Source organism: Phyllostomus discolor, chromosome 4, assembly GCF_004126475.2.
Source record: "Phyllostomus discolor isolate MPI-MPIP mPhyDis1 chromosome 4, mPhyDis1.pri.v3, whole genome shotgun sequence".
NCBI classification, from domain to species: Eukaryota; Metazoa; Chordata; class Mammalia; order Chiroptera; family Phyllostomidae; genus Phyllostomus; species Phyllostomus discolor.
In genome coordinates this window covers 106,624,720-106,644,782 of record NC_040906.2, presented here as the reverse complement: position 1 = coordinate 106,644,782, position 20,063 = coordinate 106,624,720, and the positions used below count along the sequence as shown (strand labels likewise).

General features: G+C 56.9%; 1 protein-coding gene across 2 annotated transcripts in view; it reads right to left on the bottom strand.

Annotated features, from left to right (window-relative positions):
* Nucleotides 1–20,063, bottom strand: part of ITPR3 (inositol 1,4,5-trisphosphate receptor type 3) — a 66,913-nt gene that overhangs the window by 22,181 nt on the left and 24,669 nt on the right. The window contains exons 3-22 of one of the 2 annotated variants that reach the window (XM_028508447.2): nt 17,731–17,852; nt 15,952–16,038; nt 15,253–15,411; nt 14,964–15,062; nt 14,581–14,664; nt 12,227–12,373; nt 11,898–11,993; nt 11,368–11,418; nt 11,037–11,179; nt 8,050–8,149; nt 7,808–7,968; nt 7,028–7,169; nt 5,863–6,024; nt 4,927–5,099; nt 4,318–4,437; nt 3,720–3,902; nt 2,521–2,772; nt 2,290–2,434; nt 1,603–1,744; nt 704–903 (exon numbers count right to left, since the gene is read on the bottom strand). In XM_028508447.2, the coding sequence (XP_028364248.1) occupies nt 704–903; nt 1,603–1,744; nt 2,290–2,434; nt 2,521–2,772; nt 3,720–3,902; nt 4,318–4,437; nt 4,927–5,099; nt 5,863–6,024; nt 7,028–7,169; nt 7,808–7,968; nt 8,050–8,149; nt 11,037–11,179; nt 11,368–11,418; nt 11,898–11,993; nt 12,227–12,373; nt 14,581–14,664; nt 14,964–15,062; nt 15,253–15,411; nt 15,952–16,038; nt 17,731–17,852 (2,768 nt within the window). The remainder of the gene's footprint in view (nt 1–703; nt 904–1,602; nt 1,745–2,289; nt 2,435–2,520; nt 2,773–3,719; nt 3,903–4,317; nt 4,438–4,926; nt 5,100–5,862; nt 6,025–7,027; nt 7,170–7,807; nt 7,969–8,049; nt 8,150–11,036; nt 11,180–11,367; nt 11,419–11,897; nt 11,994–12,226; nt 12,374–14,580; nt 14,665–14,963; nt 15,063–15,252; nt 15,412–15,951; nt 16,039–17,730; nt 17,853–20,063) is intronic. The other variant, XM_036023961.1, reaches the window with a different exon arrangement.

Genomic DNA, 20,063 nt, shown 5'->3' with positions numbered 1-20,063 from the left:
ATCCTAAGGCCCCCAGGGGCGGGAGGGAAGAAACCGAGGGCTGTGCAGACTGTGAGGCCATTGTGGGTCAGAAGCAAGGACACAGGGTTTGCACACACCCTTGACTGGCCTGCATCCTCATGGGGCACAGAGCCTCTGACCACACCCAGGACTCAGACCTGCTACCCCAGGCCTGGGAATGAGTCAGAAGCCCCCTCCTCTGGAGGAAGTCACTGCAGCAAGGCAAAAGCAAGGGTCCTCATCCCTCCTCAAGACCCTACCAGCCCCTTCCCCAAGAGTTGCTGGGGGACTCAGAAGAGACCCAGAAGAGGAAAGACTGCATCTGCCCTGCCAGGAAAACGGCTCTCAGATCCCTAGCTCTGCTTCGAAGTCTGTGTCCATGAGAAAGCCCCCTCCCCTGTCCCTCTCCTCACCTGGACAGTGGGGGGATGGAGCCAGAATCACCAGCAGGGCTTGTCACAGCACAGACTGGGCCCCACCTCCAGTGTTTGCTCTCCGTGAGTGCGGGGCAGGGCCCACCAACATGCACGTCTATGCCGGTCGGAGGGCCCCACACTGAGAACCGCTGGACTGAACTGCCAACCACCACGGAGCCTCCAGCCCCAACGACTGCGGTCTTGAAGAACCCCCCACCCAAGCTCCCCACGCCCACCCACTCTCCCGCCCTGTCCCCAACACCCCACCGTGCTCCTGGCCCAGCCACCTGCAGGATTTCCAGGATCTTCAGCTTGGTCTCCATCACCACGATGTCTTCATTCTCCTCGAACTTGTTTCTGTCCAGCGGCTCGGCGGCTCCTGCATCGGCCGGCAGGCTGGGGCCACCGAAGACAGACTGTTTGCGGTTCAGGACCATGGTGGACATCATGTGGCCCACGCCCTGGATGGACCGCCGCACGTTCTTGCCTGAGGAGGGAGAGCAGGGGTGGGGGTCACAGCAGGTGCACAGCAGGGACCCCAGTCTGACCCTGTCCTCCTCAGCTGCAGGGCACAGCCACACTCAGAAACAAGGCTAACCCAGGAAGGTTTTCTGGGGGTGGTGAGCTTTCAGCCAAACCTAGGAAAAGGGGGGGCCAGGGCAAAGGTGAAGTGTGTGGGGAAAGCAGTGAGATTTCTCACGTGGGACATCATGACAGCCGCTACAGAGCATGGGGTGCTGAGGGACACTGGGTGAGAGCACTGAAAGCCAGGTGTCAGTCTCTATGCACTTTTTGTTTAGACAAACTGATGCCACCTGGAGGTGTCCCGAAGAGCAGGGCTGTGGCTCCACCCCTCAGGCTGCCCCCTCTTCCTCCTCACACTCCCCAGTGGTAGGACTATGTCTCCCCTTCAAGCCAGGAGCTCCCCAGGCAGGGCCTGTGCCTCCCCTCCTCCCTCCTCCCTCCCTCAAGACAAAGCTGCATTGGAAGACATCTCTTCCAGACCCTGGGGTCTCCACAGCGCCTGGGTAGGGGGCTTCAGCCTAGGCTGAAGGGGATTGGGCTGAAAGACACCCTCTCACAGCAGAGCCAGGAGGCAGGCTGCACAGGGTGTGATCAGAGAGCACAAAGAGGTGAGGGAGAAACTGAGGGGGCTCAGTGGATGGCAGGGGCGGCAAAGCCTCACCACCTGAGTCCTCGTAGGCCTGCAGCATGGCCGGGGGGCCCTGCACGCAGTCAATGATGCTGAGCAGCGTGCGTGTGAGCCGCAGCAGCTCGCTGAAGCTGTAGAAGCCGAAGTAGATGAGATTGTGCGCCAGGCTGACCACCTGCGGAGAAGGGGCGGGGCCGGATGAGAGTGGGCATGGCAAAAGCGTGACAGGCGGGGCCTCATGACAGGCCAGGCCGCTGCAGAACTAGGGCTAAGAAGGTGTAATGAGGGTAAGGTTCCTCTAAGACGGTGGGGGTTCCTCTAAGACGGTGGGGCTGCGTGGACATGGAACCGAGGGTCCCAGACAAGGACTGCCTGTCCCTAGTGGGTTACTGAGGAAGAAAGGCCTGCAAAGGAGGTTACTGTGGAGGAGATGGAACAGAAATTCGGAAAGAGTAGGGTGGCTCCCAGCAGTGGCCTGTGACCTATTGGGGGGTCAGGGGGCAGATGAGGTGAGAGGACAAGGGGGAGGCAGAGCTCTCCAGGGTCGGGAGAGACGCCTCCCTCTCAGCGAGTCTCAGCAGCCTAACCCCCTGCACTGGCTGCGGCGACTGGGCAACTGGGCGAAGTGAGGTCCTGGACCCCACCCCCCACCCCAGGGAGCATCTGAAGCCCAGTGAGGGAGCAAGCTGGAGCCCCACAAGTCCCACGCGTCCCACGTACCTCATAGGTGAGCTTGTTCTTGTCTTCATTGGCAAAAGGCACAGCCTCGCTGACCACGTTGTTGAGGTAGTCTTCCACGAACTCCATAGTGCTGGCAAATTTGTTCTTCTTGTCATCTCGGGCGGCGTTGAGGTTAGAATCATAGCTGGGGGTGGGGGCAGTGAGGCGTGAGAATCCCTGGGACCCTCCCACCTCGGCCTTGCCCGACCCACCCTCCCCCACCCCTCTCACTCCTTGATGGTGATGGCTGTGGGGATCTCAGTCCAGAGGCGGGCAAACTTGACAGGTGTGACCAGCTCCTGGGGGTCACGGTCCACGTGCACGTGCAGCATCAGGTGGCAGAAGGAGGCACGCAGGTCAAAGGGCAGCATCTCATCCGCCATGCACAGGAAGATCAGGTCAACGCCTAGCTGCTGGGAGATCTCGTGGATGGCCAGGTACTGCCGGTCCAGGCACATGCGGGCAAAGAGCTTCAGCTGGTACCTTTGGGGCAGGGAGGATGGTGAGGACCTGGCAAGTGGGCTCAAGAGCTATTAGCACAGCCTGAGCTTGTTGAGCAGTCAAGAAAGTGGCAAAGGGACTCAGGCTAAACTGCACAGGCCACCGTCACAGAAAGGACACAATTATGAGTAAGAGAGATAAAAGGAAAAGCAGTCTAGATTTATGAGTATTTGCAAATTTCTCCCAATTTGCTAAGGATAAAAGTGCTTTCTGGCATAGCCAGGGCAGATCTTCATGGGAAGACAGGTGGCTGAGAGGAAAGTAGGGACGAGAAAAGGAGAGTGCAATGAGGGGAGCCAGCCACAGGCAGGAGTGAGGGCAGGACCCGGAGAGTGGGGGCGGGGGTGGAGGGGCTGGGGAGATGCGGGCTGTGAGCAGCTCTGTTCTGCACCCAGTGACGTCACGCCCTCCACTTCCAGCACAGCCCGGCATTCCCTGCCACGGGCTCCGGAGCCAGAACCCCAGAACCACAGCTCACCACTCATAGCTCTGTAACCTCAGGCCAGTTCCTTTACCTGCCTACACCCATCTGCTCAACTTCACACAGGGCCATGACAGTCCCTACCTCTCAGGGTTGTTGAGGCTTAGGTGCGTGATGGGGTGAAGGGCTTTGAACAGTGCCTGGTATACAGTGAATATTTGATAAGTGTTATGGAGCATTCTTGTTTGTGAAATATGTGTGTGGAGACAGGTTTGGGTCTGCTTCAGGCCTGTCACTGAGCTAAGCCTGGCCTCAAGGCTGCCCAGTGCTCCTCAGCCCCAAGGTTATCCTTCAGGGAGCCTCCCTGGTGAAGGCTGTGCTGCGGGCTGGTGGAGGCTGGAGCGCCACTGAGGCTGCGAAGCTCATAGCTCAGCAGGGACTGGCTGAAGCTCCTGAGAAGACCACAGGGCACAGAAGCACTGGGGGGGTGGGGGGCAGGGCAGGGCACCTGTAGTAGCTGAGCACGTTCTCGTCGTGGGCATTGCCGGCCCGTGCCTCCTGGGCCAGCTGCCTCACACTCTTCTCGTGGTGCTCATTATTCTTGTCGGTCCAAGTGAGCCACACTTCCTCCTCTGAGTACTCGATGGTCAGGTACTCGTGGGCCTGGGCCATCTCCTTCACCGGCCGAAGCCTACAGACCAAGGCCACCCGTCACAGGCAGCAGGGCCAGGGCAGAACTCCAGGCCCAGAGCCCTCCCAAGCATGCCCAGCCACATCATCCTGACCTCCTGGAGCTTGACGGAGAGCCAGTCAGACTCCTGTGCTGCCTGGGGACCCATGTGCAGTTCAGAACCCCAAAGAAACCACGAGCTTCTCAAGGGCTGGGGGCCTTGGCTACTTCTCCTGTGCCCCCTCCTCCCCGATCCCACGCCAGCACAGGGCTAGGCACATAGCAAGTACTGGGTACATATCTGAGGAGAGTGTGGGTGCCAATTCTATCCTGAACCCAGATGGGGCCCAAGCTCTGAGGCAGCTGGGGAGCAAGGCAGGGTGCAAGCCCGGCTGTAGGACACTGGGCGTGGGCGGGAGACATCACGCCTGCTCACTCGGTCTGGATGAGAATGTCACTGTTCTTGGGGTCCAGCACACACTTGCAGATGAGCTCCTGGGTGACGGGGATGGCGATGTGGTTGGACACACACAGGTCGGATAGGTAGTCCAGGAACCTGGGGTGGTGACAGCAGGGGTAGGGGAGGGACCTCAAGAGGCTGGCCCGGAGGACGGAGCCCACCCTCCCCTTCCCCACCTGGCTACAGGCTTCCTCCCCAAAGCTTGGAGATGGGCTGTCAGGGACAGCCAGGGGCACCACCCTGGGGAGCAGGGAGGCTAGGCAGGGTTCAGGGAACCAGGATAAAGGAGGCACGGGGACAGGAGTGATATTCAAAATATTTAACAACTGATTCAATACCGGCACTGACTTTGCAACCAGAGGATGGTCTGAGGGCCTCGGGCCACCCCAGGCAGCAACCCTCTTGCAGCCAGACTGGGCCCAATTTGGGAGGGTTCTGGGAGAGGCTGGGGAGGCCAGGGCCTCAGAAAGGAGGCAATTTACCAACAGAGGCAGATGTCAGTATTTTAACAACCAGCAGAGGCTGACTTTCTGCCCTGGGCTGGGTGGAGGCAGTGGGTGCAGCAGGGAAGGACAGCAGGCCCACCTGGGCTCCCGGTTCTTGCGCACCAGGCTGACAAAGGTCTCCACCTCGGTCTTAGTGATGTGCTTCTCCAGGAGCTTCCGGTTGTTGTGCAGCAGGGCGGTGATGGTGTCCTCGGCCAGGATGTCGTAGCCGATCTGGGACTGCATCATCCCAAACTGCTTGGCGATGTGCTCCTGTGGGGCAGACCCGCTGGCATCAGGGGGTATGGCTCTCCTCCAGACCCCCGGCACTGGCGGGGGACCTGGCCCTAGAAAGGTGGGGGTCCTGGAGAGGAAGCCCCCATTGGGCAGAAGAGGGGGTTGTACGGTATAGCTACTCAGTGCACGGTCTGTCTCCTTGCCAGAGTGAAACCTCCACAAGGAGGGACCTCGCCTGTCTGGCAGAACTGGCTACATAATTTGTGGGGCCCAGTGCCAAATTAAACAGCAGGACCCCTGTTCAAAAATTAAGAATTTCAAGACAGCGCCCTGGCTGGTGTGGCTCTGCGGATTGAGCTCTGGCCTGTGAACTGAAAGGCTGTGGTTCGATTCCCAGTCAGGGCACATGCCTGGGTTGTGGGCCAGGTCCCCACTTGGGAGCATGCAAGACGCAGTCAATCGACCTTTCCCTCCCTCTCTTCCTCCCTTCTCCTCTCTCTAACAAATAAGTAAAATCTTTTTTTAAAGAAAAAAAGCGGGGTTGGTTTCAACTGTTAAAAAATAAGAATTTCAGGCAGCAAGAGCACTAAAGCCAGCGCGAGGCCCTCCGAACAGGGCCAGGTCACGTGCCCATGGAGCCGCCCCATCACAGCCCGAGCCTGATGCAGTGCCCAGCACACAGTGTGCGCCTCGGCAAGTATGTGCTGAGTGAAGGAAAGGGACAGCGAGGGAGTGAGCAAGCCAGCCAGCGGTGCAGGGGCATTGGAGGGCTCGAGCCAGCACGGAGGGCGGCGGGCACCTGGTTTTTGCGGTAGTCCTCCTGGGAATGCCGCAGCACCCGGTAGCACAGGCGGAACATGTGCTGGTAGGGGCCGTTCTTCTGGTCCGACAGCTCCTCCAGCCGCACCAGGGGGCCCTCACCCCCCTTGTCACAGAAGGGAGCCTTCAGAATGCCAAAGATCTGGGGAAGCAGGGAGAGTGAGGAGGGGCACCTCACACCTGCCTGCACCCCTAATTATCCCAGGAACCCTAACCCCCAAATTGACCCTGCCCCAAAGCCACTCCACATTTACAGGAAGATGATTCTCAGCCCACCCACCACCAGCCCCAGTTCTGGCCCTCACTCTCTCCTCCTGGCCTCAGCCCGCCCCGCGCCCATGAGCATTCTAGCCCCAGTTCTGACCCTGGGCCCAGCTCACTGCCTGCACGGGGGGCTGAGGCGAAGGGAGAAGGCAGGCCAGGGCCTAAAAGATGAGACATAGGCCTATCTCATTTTTTAAAAAATGTAATTATAAACATTTTAAAAGGTCGGGGTAAAAAGCTGTTCTTAGCATAGAGACCGAAGAGACAGAACTGAATGGAGTGAGGAAACCTTAGTTGGATATCCTGGTTTAGAAAACAAAACAAAACACCAAAAACCAAAAAAACCTCACAAGCTTTAAAGACATTTTGGGAAAAAAAAATTGTTACGGATTTGGTATTACTGCTAATTTTCTTAGGTGTTATAACAGTACTGTGTCCTTTCTCAGGAGGTACACACTGAAAATTTCAGGGGCGAGGTGCACTGATTTCGAAATTCATGCATGGAGAATGGACGTTGGGGGAATGGATGTGGGGAGGAAGGATGTGGGGGGGATGGACGTGGTGGGGAAGGACATGGGAAGAAGTGGTTAAAGCGTCATCCCAATACGCCAAGGTTACAGGTTTGATCCCCAGTCAGGGCACATACAAGAAACAACCAATGAGTACATAAATAAGTGGAACAACAAATTGATGTTTCTCTCTCTCTCTCTAACTAATAAATAAAATGAAAAAATAAAAGGGGGTAATGAGAAACTGCAGGGAGATTGCAGCTCAACTAGAGACGGGCAATGGCAGATTCGTGGTAAAAAGGCCGTGTTTCCTGTCACCCAGCCCCATCCCCAACGCCTGCTGCTGCAGGTCCCACGCGTGGTCACCGCCACCTGCTTAAGGATATTCTGCTCCCTCATCAGCTTCTGCCTTTCCCGGTTGGGCTTGGCGACCATGATGTCCAGGACATTCTGCCCATTGTTGGGGACGTCGCTGACAAAGAACACCAGGTCCTCCAGCAGCTGGATGACAAACCTTCGCAAAAGGATATGAGAGGGAACAAGCGTGAGGTGCCGACCCTGTGAGAGCTCCCCGGACCCACCCATCTCGTGCCCTCTTCCCTACCTCCATGGGCAACCAGCCCTTCCCCAAACACAGCTCTCCAAAGCACAGAGCCTGTCGCTGGCCTTCGACTTGTCTCCCCAGCTTCACCCTGACCTGCTCTCAAAACACACCCCTCACCCCACCCACCCAGGAGTCCAAGGTGCCCCATAAGACTGAGATCTCAGTACACACCAACCTGAAAGGAAACAACAGGGCACAAGGTGTGGTGTTTGGTGCGAGGGGCCCTGCATCTCCATTCTGCCACTTACTAGCTGTGTGACCTTGGACAAGTCTCTTAACTTCTCTGAATCTCAGTCCCACCATCAGTGAAACAGAGGTAATGATAGGTCCATCACAGGGTCAGTTTTAGGAGCACATAAACAGTAAGCAGGGGCACGGGGCCAGTCAGGACCCCACAAGGACCAGCCCTCACCTCTGTCTCCCCCATCCCAACCCAGCCTGCCTAGCTGCTGCTTTGTGACTCCTTTGTTCATGAAATGCAGACCCTGTCCTGAACAAAGATTTTCGGTCCTCTTGGAAAGGCTCAGTAACCCTCTCCCATGGCCCACCTGCGGTCATTCTGGCTGATGAAGCCTTCGTTCATTTTCTCCACAGCACTGGCCAGCATGGAGCTGGCATCATTGGCAAAGTCCAGGTCCCGGATCTCAGACACAGGAACTGACACGATGGCGAAGGCCTCCTTGTCCTCCTTGGTGGGGCAGGTGCCCAGCTGCCAGGACAGAGGTCAGCTAGGGCACTCGGGGACAAGCCTGGGCCCAGCCCCAGGCCCCCCGCCCTAGGTGGCCCTCACCATGAGCCGAATGGGCCGCTCCTCCTCAACGTCAATGGGCACGTTGGTGCTCTGGATCCACGTGTTGGTGCAGAGGTGCCGCAGCCGGACATACGAGTTCCTGCAGGCAGAGGACGTCCTGGCCACCTGCCCTCCAGCCCCCATCGGCTTCACATCTCCCAGCTGACTCCACACCCCGCAACCTCAGGACAGGGGTGTGTGCCCTCCAGGTGAGAAGCCAGAGAGGAGAGACCAGCCAACACCCCAGGCACTGTGCTAACAGCGCTGTTTCCCACCCACACTCCCCAAATCCAAAGCACTCCCAAAGCCAAGACTTGTTTGTAAACTTGGGACCAAAATTCTTTTGGACAAATGAGGCTGTCTAGACTACTTATCCCGCTCAGTGTTAACGTGCACACAGTTCACAGCAGAAATGATTGTGAAATACAGTTACCTTTATGAAATGAAAGGCAATGTGAATCTCCAAATATATCTGGCCCCAAGAGTTTCAGGTAAGGGATTATGGGCCTATAGTGACTCAATTTATTCTCCCATCAGCAAGGTGATGGGTGGACTTGATATTCCCACTTGACAGGGCATAATAATTGACCAAGGTTAATTCAGCTGCCCAAGGTCAAAAGTTGATGCCTGATTGGCACCTGGGGAGTTTCCTCATGTTACTTGCCTCGTAGCATCTCAGGGCTAAGGGTCTTACAGGTCAGGGACCCCAGCCCTCCACCCAGTGTACCCTGGACAAACTCCTGTGGCCTGTGCCTGAGCACCCAGACCTGCTGGGGCAAGCAGCTGATAAAGAACCCTGGAAACTTCCGGCCAAGATGGGGGCGTAGGTAGACAGACACACTGTGCCTCCTCCCATAACCAAAAGAAGGACAACGACAATTTAGAAACAAAAAACAAACAGTACTGACAGAAAATTGAACTGTATGGCAGTCCGACAACCAAGGAGTTAAAGTAGACACATTCATCCAGACTAGTAGGAGGGGGAGAGTCCGGCGGCTGAGTAGAAAGGAGTCATGGCCAAAAAGAAAACGGTGGCTGGTGGACCCCGGACTGCAAAGCAGCAGCTGGCAGACCCAGCAAGGCGATGGATTGTGGGACGGGGCACAACGCACAAAGCAGCTGGTGGACCGAGTGGTCCGACATTTGCGGGCAGACAAACCAGGTATAACTGGGGAGCAAAACAGACCAAGCAACCCAGGCTCCCAGCACCAGGAAATAAAGCCTCAAAACACCAACTGAAAACACCTGTGGGGGTTGAAGTACCACGAGAAACTCCCAGCCTCACAGGGGAGTTCATTAAGGAGACCCACAGGGTCCTAGAACATACACAAACCCACCCACATGGGAATCAGCACCAAAAGGGCCCAGTTTGCTTGTGCGAAGCAGGGAAGTGACTGAAATCCCGCAGAGAGCACAGCAAGCGTCACTGTGCCCTCTCAGACCCCTCCCCCACATACAGCATCACAACCCAGCGATGTGGGTTGCCCCACCCTAGTGAACACCTAAGGATCCGCCCATTATATGTAAATGGTGTGACGAGACAAAAAAAAGAGGCCAAATGAAAGAACAGATCAAAGCTCCAGAAAAAATACAATTAAGCGATGAAGAGATAGCCAACCTATCAGATGCACAGTTCAAAGCACTGCTGATCAGGATGCTCACAGAATTGGTTGAATCTGGTCGCAAGTTAGGTGAAAAAAATGAAGGCTATGCTAAGTGAAATAAAGGAAAATGCACAGGGAAGCAACAGTGATGGGAAGCAAACTGGGACTCAAATCAATAGAGTGGACCAGAAGGAAGAAAGAAACACCCAACCAGAACAGAATGAAGAAACAACAATTCAAAAAAATGAGGAGAGGCTTAGAAACCTCCAGGACATCTTTAAACGTTCCAACATCCAGATTATAGGGGTACCAGAAGGGGAAGAGGAAGAGCAACAAGTGGAAAAGTTATTTGAACAAATAATTAAGGAGAACTTCCCCATTCTGGCAAAGGAATTAGACTTCCAGGAAGTCCAGGAAGATCAGAGTCCCAAAGATGTTGGACCCAAGAAGGAACACACCAAGGCACATCATAATTACTCAAGATTAAAATAAAGGAGAGACTCTTAAAAGCAGCAAGACAAAAGGAGACAGTCACCTACAAAAGAATTCCCATCAGACTGTCAGCTGATTTCTCAAAAGAAATCTTGCAGGCAAGAAGGGGCTGGAAAGAAGGCTTCCAAGTCATGAAAGGCAAGGACCTACATCCCAGATTGCTCTATCCAGCAAAGCTTTTATTTAGAATTGGAAGGGCAGATAAAGTGCTTCTCAGATAAGGTCAAGATAAAGGGGTACATCATCACCAAGCCCTTATTATATGAACTGTTAAAGGGACTTATCTAAGAAAAAGAGGATAAAAAACATGTAAAATGTTTTTTTACATGTTTTGGTACGTGTTTGTACCAAACATGCTTGTACATGTTTTTTACATATTACGGTAAAATGACAGCAAACTCACAATTATTAACAACCACACCTAAAACAAAAACAAAATAAGCAAACAACTAGAACAGGAACAGAACTACAGAAATGGAGATCACATGGAGGGTTAGCAACAGGCGAGTGGGGGGGGGTGGGGAGGGGGAAAAGATACAGAGAATAAGTACCATAGAGGGGAGGTAGCAAATAGACAGGGGGAAGGCAAGAATAGTATGGGAAATGTAGAAGCTAGAGAACTTATAAATATGATACAGCGACATGAACTAGGGGGAGTGTGGGTGGGAGGGGGTGTGCAGGGTGAAGGGGAGTGAAGGGAGGAAATGGGACAACTGTAATAGCATAACCAATAAAATATATTAAAAAAAAAACCCGGAGAGGAGGCGGCACCCAGGGCTGGGCACACAGCAAGGGTTCAGCAGTGGTTAGCTGACTACACGTCTCAGAGCTCCATCCCAGAGGGACAGGTCACGCAGGTCTTAAGGCCAAAGGCACATGGTGCCTACCCACCGGGGCACGAAGGAGTCAGTTTTCTGCAGCGTGGTGGGGTCCAGCTCAAAGAGCGAGGCGATGTCATTGCCGTGGGGCACGGCCACAAGGCGGTACTTGATCTTCTCCCCAGCATTGCGGCGACCTGTGCGGCCTTGTGCACCCTGAGGTGAAGACGCTGACTCAGGCAGGAGCTCCTCCCACCTCTCAGGCTCCCTGAAGCCTCCGGCATCCCACTCGGGAGGCCTTCTCCCTCCAGCCCACTTCCCAGGGTTCCACAGCCCCTTACTGCCCCCACCCCCAAGGCGATGCACACCCACGCTTCCCCTGGCCCTGGAGCTCTGGGCCTCACCACTCCTGCTGCCTTGGGGTCAGAGGCATCGCCCTTGTAGCTGGGGTTCTCCTAGGAAGAGAAACAAAATGGGGGAGCTATTAGACACCAGGCTATACCCGCATGACCCCCACCCCAAGGTGAAGTCCACGTATGGAGCTGGGTCGGGGCAGACAGCCCACCCTGCCCTCTCCACACACCCACAGACGGGCACACACACACACACACACACACACACGTGCGAAGCCCCAACACATACGTGCCTGTGCACTATGGACAGACACGGACGTCGAAGTGCCCCAAGGACTGGGAATTGTGCTCACTGCTGCATCCCAGTGCCTGGAATAGTTCCTGGCACGTAGTAGGGACAGTCATATTTATTAGGCTTATTTACAGTCACGCATTTATTTGATAATATTTGTTAAATCAATGCATGACTGCAGATAAGCCCGGGTCTACAGACACGTGCATGCACCAGGGGCACATGCTCATGTGTGCCCAGGAGCACACACAGCCTGAGCTCCCAGGATGCCACCTTCCTCCCTACTCACCTCAGCAGCCAGGTAGTTGCCTGTGGCCAGGTGCTTGAAGCGGTACAGACCATTCCAGTGACCAGCTCCTCCCCGGCAAGGGTCATGGTGGACCACCTGAGGGGGTGCAGGGGTGAGGCTACCCAGGAAGGGGGTGCTCAAAGGGGGAAGCATGGACGGGGGACCTGGAGAGCTCCTGGGCCTTTCCTGGCCCCTTGGCTCCAGAGGGGCTCAGAGGACAGATGGGGGCAACCGCCCACCACACGCCCCCAGGGATGGAGGAAGAGGGAGGGGTGAGGCCCAGAGCTGGAGAGGAGGACCGGGCCGGGCACCAGAAGCAGGGCTCTGACCTCCACCTCCCAGAGGGCGTTGGAGCTGGTGGCCGAGGTGGCAGACTGGCGCAGCGTGGTGCGCAGAAACACCTGTAGCTTGCCCTTGTACTCGTCACATGTCAGGAACTTCTCCTGCTCCGCGTGGAACAGCCGCACCACGTCTCCCTGCAGACAGCGGAGTGCAGGCTCAGCAGGGAGAAGCACCCTCCCAGGGCCAACGCCACCTTGCCCAGGGGCAGGCCCAGGTGGTTGAGCCCCACCTGTTCCTCGCAGAGCCATCAAGAAGAAGGCAGCCAGGATCCTCAGCCAGACCCCAAATGCAGAGCCCCAGACAGCTGGGTGGACACGCTCTCCCCCTGAGCCCTCCCAGCCTTCCCCGTTCAAACCTGCCCTCCCCCGTCAGCACCTCTAGAAACCCCATCTGCACTCTGAGGGCCAGTCTCAAGTCTCCCCCCAAGAAGGCAGGAGGGATCTCCCAGGTCTGGAGGCACCCCCCTGAGCCCCTTCTGCCTGGCTATTGGTACATCGTGCCCACTTCTTTTGTTCCCTGCTGGACTGAAGCAGCTGGAGTGCAGGGACCGTGGCCTGTTCCCCTCCACCTCCATGACCTTGGACACTGTGACCAAGTTTGGGTCCTGGCTCTGCTGTGTGACCTTGGGTAAGTTCCTTCCTATCTCTGGGCCTCAGTTCCCTCTTTTGTAAGATGGGAATACTATGACTTCCTTGAGGAATTTGTTAAGGATTCTAGTTTGTGTAGCGAAGTAACACACACTCTTATCACGTGCCAGCTATTGTGCGAGCGCCTCACAGGAACTTCCCACCTCATGCACACACCAACCCCGAGCACGTCCATCACCATCCCCAGTTTACAGCTGGAGAAACTCAGGCACACAGAAGGTAAGTGTCCTGTCGCCGGCCACGTGCCAGTGACAAATGGGACATGAATCCGTGCCCTCATCTCTCCACCGTGCTTCCTCCCACAGAGCCCCCGCCACCCAGAAGGCTCTCAGGGCGCGGCCGCCCCTCCTACTGTCACCACTAAGTGGCGTTCTCTGTCTTCCCCACTCTGCGCTGGACATCGTTCCCAGCCAGCATCTGTGGTGTGAACGCATGAGTGGGTCGACGAAGGGACGAACGCATATACGAAGATCGGGTCCGTTACCATGGCAGACCTGGTGACTTCCGTGCCCAGGCAGCACACGCTGGCAGCAAACAAGGGGCGGGCTTTGCTAGCCCAGGTCCCGCTTCCAAGTTGCCTGGCATCTGCCATCAGAGCCGAGACAGACTCACTGAAACCACTCAGGCCAGCACCTCAGGGTTCAGCCCAGTGCTGTTTCCTTTTCTGCACAGATTTAGAGCTGGAATGTATAATCAGGAAAGGCTTCTGGGAGGAGGTGGCACACAGGCTGAGCCTTGATTAATGTGTGTGGATGATGTGCAGGTTTAAGGGAGGGAAAGGCACAGAGCAAGGGCAGATGGGAAACAGCCTGGGAGATGTGAGGGAGGAGGAGGGTGAGACAGCCTGAGAGGGCAGGAAAGTCTGACAGAGCAGCCTGGCGGGGGCAGGAGGGCAACGGGAGCGGTGCAGGCTTCAGGGTGGCCTCCTGAGAGAACTGCTACAAGGCCTGTCACCTGTCTCTTTAACAGGTATCGCTGCCACGTGTACCCTGAGGAGCTCAACCCTCTCTGCTACCTCTAAATCTGCCCCTCCCACCTTCCCCTCCACACACTGCCCACACCCCAATGGCCTGGTTCTGTCCCCTACAACCCCTGAGCAGCCTCTGGACCCTCCCCTTTCAGGCCCCACGTCTGGTTTTCAGGGTTACTCTAATGGTCTTTCCAGCCCTCCTTCCAACCTCGGCCCTGGTCCCTCCCAAAGTTTTTACTGCAGTGTTTCCCAGTACAGTCCCCCCTGAAAGCTCATCCCCTCCCAGCCTGCCAACCCCTTATGTTCCAGCACCCACACCAGCAGGTCTGGAACCAGGGCACAGGGCAAAGGGCAGGGGGCCTGGAGCAGATCCATGGAGCAAGTATGGGGAGGAGACAGAGTGCTCAAAGGATCTGGCCAACCCCAATGTGGGTGATGGGGAGCCCAGTCTGCTGACACCCTCTTAGCAAGACAGCAAACGGAGGCCAGGCAGGACTTAGAGAGTGCAGAGGCCGTTGTACAGCCAGAGACAAGAAAAGGGGCGGTCTAGGTGGGGCTGGTGGGCAGGCCCCTGGTGTGGGGGGAGGCTGCAGGGGAGCAGGGGCACACGGAGAGGAGGAGGAGACAGGGAGCAGCTGGGTACAGGGTAGGAGGCAGGACCTGTGGGGCAGGGGCTGGGCAGCCGGCAGGCAGGGCAGCAGTGGTGGGGGCTCCCCGTTCTTACCCCTTTCAACACCTCATCCAGGTGGTCTCGGAACTGCATAAACAAGTTGATCTTCCAGCTGGTGTTGCAATTTACAGAGTTGACCTGGGGAAGGGCAGAGAGACTCCTGACGTCAGACAGACTTCCAGCCTTTGGGGAGTGAGCAGCACTGAAGACCTGGGGAGGGGTGAGAAGACCAGCCCAGCCCGCCCCCACTAGAGCACAGGAGCTGGTGTCTTCTCCCAGCCAGGGCCCTTAGACCGCAGCCTAGCTGCCCTGGGGCTACCAACCTGTGGGGTGAAGAATGGGGGCAATGCCAGGAGAGAGGTGGGGAAGGGGGGCTGTACCCTCAGAGGTGTGGGGTCACCTCTCCCCTGCAGGGCTGGTCCCACTACCCCACTCACCTCCTTGCAGCCAGCATTGTCACTGAGCTCATAATTGCTGGCGTGCAGAGGCTGCCCAGCGTTGACAGGATTCAGGATCACCTTGTCCCCCACGACCACCTATGGGGACAGGTGGGCCTGGGTGAGAGTGGGAAGGGCCAGGCCTCCAGGCCTCTCTATGGTCTCAGTCTGCCCTTCTAAGAAATGCACATGACCTTATTCACTTCCCACATCAAAGACCCTACAGAAGCCTTTCTGGAGCTGTGGCCTGCTCCTCCCGCCGGGCCCCCCAGCCCAGCACCATCCTCACATTGTCCCCATTGCTCCGCAGCTTCCAGAAGGGCTGGATGAAGAGCCAGGAGCCCTCATTGCCCGTGGCATCCAGCGTCACCCGCATGGCATTCTTCTCCAGCAGGGCCGGCAGCCGCTTGTTCACCGTCAAGTACTTGTTGCTCTTCATGTGCAGGAGCTGGAGGCAGGTGAGGCCAGCCCATCAGAGAGCAGGCCCCGAGGGACCCGCTGGATCCTCGGGCATAGCTGGATGCACACAGTGTCAGACACACAGAGAGACCGAGACACACGCAGTCACACACACAAACGCACACCAGTTGGGCACCCGGGCAGTCACAAAGACAGAAGCTAGCACTGTCCTAAACACCTAACAAGTGTTAATGCATACGATCTTACAGCAACCAAGCAGGGAGTGCTGTCCCTGGCCTGACTGTGCAGATGGAGAAACAGAGGCACCGGGAAGTTCAGGAACTTGCCCAAGTCACAGGGCCACAATCTGAACCCAGACCACGTGGCTCCAAAGTCTGTGCTGGTGGCCGCCGCACTGAAAACGCAGCCTTGGACACAGCCACGCACACCTCGCACAGAAGCAGATGTGCAGTCACAGAGACGGTCCCAGAGCCACCCACTGGGGACAAAACCCCCAGAAGGCATGTTGGCGGGCACCCCGCACCCAAGAGCAGCCCAGGCATCCCCAGGGGAGATGCAGGGGTCTCACCTGGATCACGCTGCCATACTTGACAATGTCCCCGTGCACCTTCTTGTTCTCAGTGTCGTTCTGCTTCTGCTCCATTTGGGCTGCGTGCTGCACAGACATACACGGTGGACACACGCAGCCCCTGGCACTGCACCCAGAGTGATGCACAGAGGCCGCCTGGCCCATCCCCTCCCACTGCCGAGAGCGAGTGAGGCTCCCAGTGTGGAGGGGCAGCCTGAGGCCATACAGCCGGCAGCCTAGGGTCTGCCATCACCTCCCTCCAGAGAGGGCATGCCGGCCAGCCCCGGAGCCCCGCTACCCCGGCAGACACCAAAGCTGAGCCTCACTACCCCCACCTCACCAGACTCCTGATGCCCCAACACGAGACCCCCACCCCAGCCCAAGTGCTGGCAGGCATGTTTAATGCCACTGCTTCTTCCTCCTCCACTGTGACCCTCCCACCCAAAACTTGTGTGTGCTCCCAGGCCACTGCCTCCAGGGAGCCTTCCCAGACCGGCTGCAACCAACCCGGATGGATCCAGCTCTGACGGCCTTGAGGAGTTGGTTTGCATCCCACTAAGGACACCTTTTTAGGCACTTGTCACATTCGACTGAAGCTGCTCGAGGACAGGCTCTGTCGCCTCCATCTGATGGGGTTCCTGGAGGCAGGGGCTCTGTCTCCCCCACTGGACTGGCACTCACCAAGAGCTCTGGCCCCTCTGCCCCTTTCTTCTCAGTCCCACTACCCAGTTCTCACAACCGAGGCTGGGGAGAGGGCGGCTGCTGGGGAGCCTTGCTGTGCACATGCGACTTTCCGAAGACCCAGTGTGTGGCTGTGACCATGTGTGGCTCTGAATGTGTGTTGGTGCACATGTGAGGACCCTGTGACAGCCCCCAGTTCAGGGAGGGAGATGGGGGTGCTTATAACAGAGCTCAGGCAGCCCACACCAGCACCCGTGCCCAGCCCAGTTCACAGCTGTGGGGCAGGGCCACCCTTCCCACATCTCGTACCTACTCCTCAGGACAAGGGACACAGGTAAGCAAGGTCTGCATGAGGGTGGAGGCACCAGGGCAAAGGGCAAGCCCAAAAGCAAGCTGCTAAGGTGCTGACCCAGACAAAGCCTCTTGCTCTCTGTTCCACAGGGCCTAGACTCTGGGCCCTGAGCTCTGTCCAGAGAGGACTGCCCAGACTATGGACTGGGTCACTGCCCCGAGAGGCCCATGAGCAACCACAGGCCCTCGCACCAGGCACCGTCCGAGTGTCCAAGAAACCCAAGGTGGCTCAGAGACCCAGGTGCTGTCTAGTCCCTATTGCAAAATCACAAAATGACCATGGACAGCCCAGGCCCTTCTAAGGACCCCAGGCCCCAACTCTGTAAAACAAGGGGAGGAGTTAAGGCTAGTTCTCAAATCAGGTTCCCTGGAGCCGGTGGAGCTCCGTGCCCAGCAGCACAGGCTGTTCGCTGCACGGCGGCGTCCGGCTGAAGGGCTGGTGTAAGCTGAGCTCCAGCCTCGCTGAACCACGTGCCCTGGAACAGGGCTGTGCCAGCCTGAAGGTGGGGGCACCTTCTTCCAAGTGGCACAAAGGGGTCACGTAGATGAGCGGGTCACTGAGAGGACACTACTGCCCACCCCCCACCTCACCTGGCTGCAAACACCTATCTCTTGTGTGTTGGGGCTTTAAAACCACTGAACTCCGCCATGGGGCCCATCAGCTCTGGTGAGCAGAGGCCCTGTGTGTGCACCCTGGGTCCTGATGCACGCGCGGGCACACACCTGCACACACACCAGCTCACATACCTGCAACTTCTGCAGCAGCACCACATCGGCAATCTTCTCCTTGTCCTGCTTGGTCTGCTTGGCCTTCCAGTACTGCTTCTGGGCCGAATAGCGGTTCATGGGACACACCTTGAAGAGGCAGTCTGTGGCAGGGCAAGAGCAGGGCAGGCGGGTTCATGCCGGGCTCAGGGCTCCCCCTCGGGAAACCCCGACCTACAGCTCCGCCCTCAAACCCCACCTCAGCTCCCTGGTGGGGAGGCAGAAGAGGCAGGACCCCCAAGAACCTGGAGCCTCCTGTATTGAGGAGAATGGAAAGTCCCAGGTGCAGGTTTGAAAGCAGGGTCTCAGCTGGGATGTGGACACCTGCCCTCTGCCCCACAGGAGATTATCAGAAGCTTTTGGGCCCCCATCCCTTGGCCTGTCTGTGCCCAGCTTTTGTGGACACTGGCAGCTGACAGCTCACACCTGCGTCTTTCTCTGGCCAGCTGCCATCCTGCCCACAGATGACTGAGAAGTTACATCCTCCAGCCCCCCCACAAGGGGCAGCCCACCCAGGGGCTGAGGCAGGGAGGTCACAGCCCAGCCTTGGGGAGACTGTGTGTGCCAGTTGCCCCTAGCTCCCAGTGGGGTCAGGCTGAGGTTTCTCTTCCCCTGAAACCACCCCTTTCCTCTGTTATCCCCTGCCCTGGGTGAGCGAGGCTCCTTCACTCTCCGGAGACCTCTCCTCAACAATTCTCCCGTCCTGGGGAACTTGACCTAAGACAGGGTCAATCAAGCTTCCAGAAACAACCCGGGAAGCTGCCCACTTAGCAGCCTCAGGCTCCGGAGGACAGATAAGGATGGGGCGGGAATTCTGGGCACTGTTTTGGGCTTTGGCGTTTGGGGGAAGAGCTGGTTTTTGTTTGTGTTTTGCAGAAGAGATGAGCCTCTCAAACTGTGCAACATTTTAATAAAGACCTCTTTCCTTTCCTACCAAAAAAAAAAAATTCCAGGAACAAATTCACCACTACAATTTTTATTTTGGAAAGCACACTAAACACTAAATGGCTTTCATAAGCCCAAACTCTAGGAAGGGTGTCAGGTTTTTCTACTTATCAAAAGGAGGCATGAGCTGGATAACCCTATATTAAAGTGTGGTGGGAGGGGATGGAGGACTCGGGGCTGTGGCGAAATGCTGGCACAGGAGACAGCGCCTCTCTGATGAGAGCATAGGCCGTGCTCTGAGGCAGTGAGCTCCCCGTCACAGGAAGGAATCACACCCTGGGCAAGGGGGTGGGCTCACCACCTGGAGGCTGTGCCTCCTCAGTGGCACAGTGCTCCAGCAGCGTGGAACACAGGACAGAGATGGTGTGCCGGGACCTGGAAGGGGGCCACTATGGGAGCAGATCAGATGCAGGGAGCCCTCTCCTGCAGCCCCACTCACCTACCCTCTACAAGGAGGGCTATGTCCCTGCTCTGATAAACTGGTCATCCAGCCCCTGGGAACTAAAAGTGAAACCGGATTTTCTGTCTAGCCCATGAGCAGGCAGAGGCCCCCTAGTGCCATCAGGAGGAGAAACCGAGTGAGTCAAAGCTCAGAGAAGACAGAACTTCTGTGAAGGGAGGGAGAAATGGCCATTCCGAAAGCAGATGGGGCCGCCCAGGGCTGCGCTGCCCCGCCCACCCCGGCATGACCAGCACAAGTGGGCCTCACTTCCAGAAACACCCACTCAGTTTGTTAGAGACAGTGTGTCTTTATGCGGTTCTGCTGAGCCCTCAAGAAAAAGCTGGGGTGTTCCCACTCCAGGAGGTCCTCCCGCTTCTTCTGGCTGAGTTGGAGCTCCTAGGACCCCCGGAGATCTCACTGCCTTGTCGGAGACCACTGGCCTCCAGCGGGAGCTGGGGGAGTGGGGCCATACCAGGGGGAGTTTGAAAATAGTGGGGTGAGGGGTGTGATTTTGATTGTCCCAGTGATAAGGTCACAGCTGGCATTGAGTGGTCAGGACAGAGTTGCTAGATGCCTTTGGCATAAAGACCATCCGGTGTGACACCTGCTGGACTGCCCTCTGTGCACCTGCAGGTGGACAGCTGCAGGCAGTGCCCTGGGCGCACAGTGGTGTGTGTGCATGCACACACACACACGGTCGTTTTTGCATGGAATTTTCCCAGGATGCAACTCCGATATAAACTGAGGGAGGACCATCATACTTTGTATTGTTCAAACTTTACCAGGAGATTTTTCCTGTTTCAGAACATGCACCGCTCACGGCCACACCGAGCACCAGTGCTGCATTTGTGGCTGTGAGCTCGTGGCTCGGGGGCCGGCTTCCCTGGGCCTTCTGGTTGGCCCAACATTTACTTCCAAAACACGCATC